The following is a 6,682-nucleotide window of genomic DNA, read 5'->3' on the forward strand; positions in this document are numbered from 1 at the left end:
GAATTTACGGATTTCAATTAGACATTTCTTAGTAATTAGCAGTGATATTGGACAGCTGCTGGACAAACTAATACAAGTTTGGCTATAAGGTAATGTACTTATTAACTACACAAGGTGCCAGTTACTGTAGCATTCGTTAAAATTGCATAATCAATGGTCGTCTTATGCCTTGAAGTAATATATAATTTGACCATTGTAAAAATTCAAATTTTCCGTTTCTCCTTCTTTTCAGTGTTTTAAAGTTACAGTCTGTTATTCACAGAACACGAAATTTGTAGGTCGGTCACTCATGTACCTAAGAGTGTACATTCGTTTTATGCAAGCGGTACAAAACTGTAGCGTACACTTCTGCTGTTAAGGACGTCGTTATTCAGCCCAGCACCTGCTTCAAGCAATTACATGATGCCGATGGCTGATCCAGATTTCTCTACAGATGTGCCAGTCAGCGATATTTTGCAGCAGCAGCAGCAGGCCATCCGAGGTATTTTCAGTGCTGAAATGGTTTGCATGATTGTCGTAAAAGAAAATAAGCACGCTGTAATATAATATTGTCTTATATCTTCAATTTAACACTATACGTGAAGTCATGAATAGGTGCGTGGGCATGGCTGCATTTGCATGTGTGTATGTTTAATAGTGCAGTTGTTTATGGTTCGCCATAGAAAGCTTTAATCTGTCATAGAGCAAGATCAAGGTCTGGAAGCACTAGCCAAGGTCATATCCAGGCAGAAAAACATGGCACATACCATAGGTCATGAAGTGGATTATCAAAATGGTAATATTTATATTTACTACCTTAGCTAGCTGCTCTTTGTAGTTGTAATTTTACCCAAATGATGAAGTGACAGTAGTTGTTACTGATTTTTCTGAACACGTTTACACGTATATTAAAGGAATAATAGGTCCATTGATTATGCAGTGTTGACGAATGCTAGAGTAACTGGCACCTTGTGTAGTTAATAAGTACATTACCTTATAGCCAAACGCGTATTAGTTTGTGCACTATCACTGTTGGTTACATTACAAACAAGACTTGAAATCGGTTGTTGATATGTGTCAACGTATCATTTACGTGACGTAAATGTCATCCAGGAATCAAGCGATGACGTAAACATTTGTGCGGCCCGTATGTTTGGACGCCAGATGAAACGGAGGTGTCTGCGGTGTAACCAATGCCACGAACCAAACATGGAAATGGAGTAAAACACACGTACTAATCACGGACGCACGTGGACAGCCCTGACAAAAAGTTCCTTATCACGAGCGTCCATGTTTACGAAATCACTGATGATAGCATTGCGTACGGCCGAGCATGCGTGCGAAAATGTCCGGTGCACTATAAATCTGTAACACACCCGCTTCGCCGGCAGCGGTTTGAAACTGTAAACAACTGATTTTTGGACTGCTGATTTCAATTAGACATTTCTTAGTAACCAGCAGTGATATTGGACAAACTAATACGCGTTTGGCTATAAGGTAATGCACTTTTTAACTACACAAGGTGCCAGTTACTCTAGCATTCGTCAACATTGCATAATCAATGGACCTATTATTCCTTTAACTGTGACACACTGCACTGGTGTTGTAGACACACAATATGTGCTTATAAATTATTTTCACAGTAGATGGCGCCAGGATATAAATGACTACGTGACAGCATACATAGGGCTCGTGGTTCATATATACCAAGAACTAGTACTGTACAATGTAGTTTGTTTAAAAACCCAAGATCTGTGAACTTATTCTGATTTTTTTCCCATGAAAACAATGATGCAGAACTATTGGACGATATCCATGATCACGTGGATAGAACTGACCAACGACTCCTCAGAGAAACTCGCCATGTGAAACTTGTCGACAATAAGTCAAACACTTGTGGTAAGTAACACTAACACACCTCAGCTATGCTGCTCTTAGGAATATATGTCACATTATGGCATGTAGGCTTTGGAACATGCTGACTTGCTATATTGGTGATGGTCTCATTATGTGCCAAATACTTGCATCAATTGGTGTCATCTGGATGTCGATTATATAATTTAAATGCAGAGCGAGAAGACTATATCTCTTTATGTGACATAGTGGAGTTCAGTAATAATGTGCTTTCTATCAACCTAAACACACTGTAATTTTTGTTCGTGTGATTGCTGTTGATGCTAATACTTAGTATCATGGTTCCAAAGTATATGTTACATATACGTATTAGAAATGTCTACTGTTCATTAGTACACAGATATCAATTTCTTCTTGCAGGTTACTGGGTGGTTATAGTGCTGCTTTTGGTTACCATCATTGTGATAGCTGCAGTCCCGTTTAAAGGAAAAGGATAGGTGGAATATTGTACAAACAAATGGTTGCTTTTCTATGCAGTTTTATCACTGGAAAGCTGGTCCAGGTAACTGAAATCGCAGTCTGGCGGATTTGTCGAGCTATTTATCTGATTGCACATTGGGAAATATATGACAGAGTACAGAGTTATTTAAGCAACAGTTGTATCTATTTAACACAGCAGACATTGGCGGTACTTTAAGGTTAGTCAAGTCAAGGCTCGAGTTGACATCATGAATAATGAATCGTTTAAATCTGAAAAAAAACTGTGTATGTAAGTATATATATATATATGTGTATTAAATGTATGTGAATGAATAAGTTTATTAAAAATTTATTACTGCATTCATTATGTGTTTTGCACTGTTTTACATTAATCAACCATCGTTATTTATTCTTTCATGAAGGTTGCCAAATAGTAAAACATATGACACATAGGTGGCAGCACGTGTGTGATTGAGTCCACAGGAAAGCCAGTTCTCTCTCTCTTTTCTTCTCTCTTGTGAGTGTTGACCAGCAGTAACTAAACATTTTATCCTGCTTCGAAGAAGCGGTTACAACTTATTCGTCTGATTTAGCTATTTGTGGTTTTCTGATGTTCATCCTTGCACACTAGCGCATAGCCCTCACATCAAAGAGTTGTTAAACTTGCGTTGGGTAGATAGGCATGTTTTCCCTACCGGTAGAAAGAGAAGGTAAAATAATCATACATAGACAATCCCATAGATCCATGATAGATGATTATAACCTCTTTTGTAAAATATAGGCCTTGTGTTTATTATTCACACCTAGTTTAGGCAATGAGAGTTGGTGATTTACACTCACCGAATTACAAATTTCTTTATATTACTCTTAATAAGTTCATGCATGCAGTGTTTTATCCTCATAAATCTAAGCATGACATCACAAATTCAAGATTCTGTTCTCGGAACAAATAATCCGCTATCTGTCACGTGTCCTCATATTTCCTATGTTTTTCCGAACGCCCTCTTGTTTAATATGGATTGATTCAGTAAAAAATGACCATAAACATTCAGTACGCTCACGATTTAAATCTTCAAATGGCTACGATGGAATTAACCATCACTTTTATCACTTTTACTTGCATATTTATTACGTGGTGCAAGGCGAAACGAACTGACGGATTAATAGCAGGCTCGAATTTGACTGTTAATGTCGGATAGCCCATGCTGCATCGGCGCGGATCCCTTGCTGCGTAGCTTGGTTTTACTACCACAACAACCGCGTTGCGCTGGCACGTGGCCAGTTTATTGACTCGATGCAGAGTGCACGTCCGCGCGCGCACGCACACATGCACACACACACACACACACACACACACACACACACACACACACACACACACACACACAACACACACACACACACACACACACGCAAAAGGCGCGCGTTTCACAATATGCACGCACGATTACCAGCAAGTCATTTAGCGCCATGAAACGTATTACCAATTAGTTAACAAGACGATATTTAGGTAGACATTCTCGTCGGTATTTCCATCGATGTTGTTAACGAAATCGCGTTTTCGCTTGCCTATTTAAGATTCGGTTTGTTGTTCGGCGTCGTCAAAAACGCCCCGTCATTAGTTGGCCGATCATGGATGGTACGCGTAAGACCTCTTGTTTACAAGAACATAACACACATAATAGATTATTTTGTAAAAAAAATTCAATCGTGATATGATTATATTTACTTGCTATACCTACTTTGCAAACTGTTTACTTATTTTCCATTAACCGTCTTGTTACGTGTTATTCTGTAGCGATTATTATTGAAACGTGGGTGAGTTCATTACTTCTGTTTCTCTGTTTAACCACATATAAAATTCTTTAGACGCATTCAGTTAGTGGTGAAAGGATCCTGATATAGAAATATCGATTTAGAAAATGTACTATTCACAAATGGCGCTACATTGAATACTATCCAAGGTATCGACAGAGAAAGAGAGAAAGAAAGAAAGAAAGAGAGAGACGAGAGAGAAGAGAGAGAGAGAGAGAGAGAGTTGTATTCAGCGAAATATCTATCGCTTCCCTATAGCATACGTCGCGAAATTTGGCACTCAAAGCCAGCGGGAAGCTCCAACACGCGGTTTTCCTGGGGTGAATTACAGGGGTACAGTCGGGAGTTGTCGCACGGCGGCGGCGCACATCGACACGACTGATGTTGATTTGTCTGGCAGCGCCGCGCGTATAGGCTCGTGTTCTAGTGAGAGAGTCTCTACATTTGATCGACGTTGCGATGGTGATTCAGACGCGGATTGTATCCGGTGACGCTCGCAGTGCTGGAGCACAGGGGTAGTCCCATCCGCGCTAGGTGCAGTGGCATCGCTGGGGGCCCGCTGCCGCGATAGAAACTTAGTCTATGACACGTTCAGTGGTTAACTGTTGAACTTTAACTGTCTTCAAGACAGGACCGAAGCAAAAGCATAGTATATGATTAGCGATTTCTCATAAGATAGTGAAAATCAGTATCACGGTTTCGGACAGTGTTGTAGACTGTTCGGCTAACGAGAAGAAGCTTAATGTTGTGACTATTTTTTGCTTCTAGCAATCGTTGTCACGACTGGGTAAGTAAAGTCTTCATCTCTGGCTGCTTACTGGGTTAGAAGTCGGTCATCGCCTGATGCAGCTAGGTTAGATCCCACTCCCTGCTGCTAGGCTAGGTTAGATCCTCATCCACTGAGGCTAGCTTAGGTTAGATCCCTTCCCCGTTGGCTGCTAGCATAGGTAGTCCATCCTGATTGGCTAGCTAGGTAGATACCATCCCTGATTGCTACTAGGTTAGATCCCATTCACTGTGGCTGGCTAGCTTAAGGTTAGATCCATCCTGGCTGTTAGCTCAGGTTATGCTCATCTGGCTGCTAGCTTAGGTTAGATCCCATCCCTGCCTGCTAGCATAGGTTAGATCCATCTGATTGCTAGGGCTAGGTTAGATCCCATCGGGAGGAGGAGGTTTTAGATCCCATCGCTGATTGCTAGCTCAGGTTAAGATTTCCCATCCCTGGTTCGAGCTAGGTTAGGTTCTCCCTGATGCTAGCTAGGTTAGATCCCTATCCCTGCTGCTAGTTTAGGTTAGATGCGCCATCCCTGGCTGGCTAGCCTAGGTTAGATGCCATCCTCGGCTGCTAGTCAGGTTAAGCTTCCCGATCCTGGCTCTATAGGTTTAGATTCCTATCCGCTGGCTGCTAGTAGGTTAGATCTCCATCCTGCTTGCTAGCTAGCTTAGATCGGCCATCCTCGGCTGCTACTAGGTAGCATCCAATCCTGGCTGCTACTAGGTAGTCCCATCCTGATTGCTAGCTAGTGTTAGTACCGATCCCGATGGCTAGCTAGGTTAGATCCCATCCCTGGCTGCTAGGCTAGGTAAGATCCCATCCCCTGGCTGTAGGCTAGGTTAGATCCCATCCCTGGCTGCTAGCTAGTTAGATCGGCCATTCTCTGGCTGCTAGCTAGTTGTTAGATCCAATCCTGAGTGCTAGCTAGGTTAGATCGCCATTCCTGGCTGGCTAGCTAGGTTTAGAATCCATCTCCTGGGCTGCTAGCTACGGTAGATCCTATCCTGATTGCTCGCTAGGTCTAGATCCCAATCCCTGGCTGCTAGCTATGGTTAGATCCGATCCTGATTGATAGCTAGGTTAGCATCCCATGCCCTGATTGCTAGCTAGGCTTAGGATCCGTCATCCCTGGTGCTACTAGGTTAATCCTATTCCTGGCTGCTAGCTTAGGTTAGGATCCCATCCTGAGTTGATAGGCTAGGTTTAGATCTCATACGCTGGCTGCATAGCTAAGGTTAGTATCCATACCCTGGCTGCTAGGGCTAGGTTAGATCGCCATCCTTGATTGAATAGCTAGGTTAGATCTGATCCTTGGCTGGCTAGCTAGTAGATCCTATCCCTAGCGCTAGCTAGGTTTATGATCCCATCCGCTGGCTGGCTAGCTAGTTAGAATCCATCCTGGCTGCTGTAATGGTTAGATTCGCCATCCCTCGATTGCTAGTAGGTTAGATCCCATCCCTGGCTAGTTAGCTAGGCTTTAGATCCCATCCCTGGGCTGCTGCTAGGTTAGATCCATCCTGATTGCTAGCTAGTTAGATCCCTCCCTGATTGCTTAGCTAGGTTAGATCCCATCGGCCTGATTGATACTAGGTTAGATCCCATCCCTGGCTGTAGCGCTAGTCTTTGAATCCCATCCCTGGCTGCTACTAGGTTAGATTCCGACATCGCCTGTCTGTTTAGGCTAGGTTAGATCCATCCCTGGCTGGCTAGTAGGTTAGATCCGATCCTGGCTGGCTGGGCTAGGTTAAGTCATCCCTTGATTGGCTAGCTCAGGGTCTA

At 42.7% G+C, this 6,682-nt stretch overlaps 1 protein-coding gene across 1 annotated transcript in view; it reads left to right on the plus strand.

Annotated features, from left to right (window-relative positions):
* Positions 1-2,670, plus strand: part of LOC106807768 (syntaxin-8-like) — a 4,036-nt gene extending 1,366 nt beyond the window's left edge. Inside the window, exons 4-7 of the mRNA XM_014810215.1 lie at positions 360-481; positions 683-775; positions 1,777-1,878; positions 2,254-2,670. Coding sequence (XP_014665701.1) covers positions 360-481; positions 683-775; positions 1,777-1,878; positions 2,254-2,330 — 394 coding nt within the window. The 3' untranslated portion in view covers positions 2,331-2,670. The remainder of the gene's footprint in view (positions 1-359; positions 482-682; positions 776-1,776; positions 1,879-2,253) is intronic.
* The last annotated feature ends 4,012 nt before the right edge of the window (positions 2,671-6,682 follow it).

The sequence above is a fragment of the Priapulus caudatus genome, unplaced genomic scaffold (assembly GCF_000485595.1).
Source record: "Priapulus caudatus unplaced genomic scaffold, Priapulus_caudatus-5.0.1 Scaffold233, whole genome shotgun sequence".
In the NCBI taxonomy this organism is placed as follows: domain Eukaryota; kingdom Metazoa; phylum Priapulida; class Priapulimorpha; order Priapulimorphida; family Priapulidae; genus Priapulus; species Priapulus caudatus.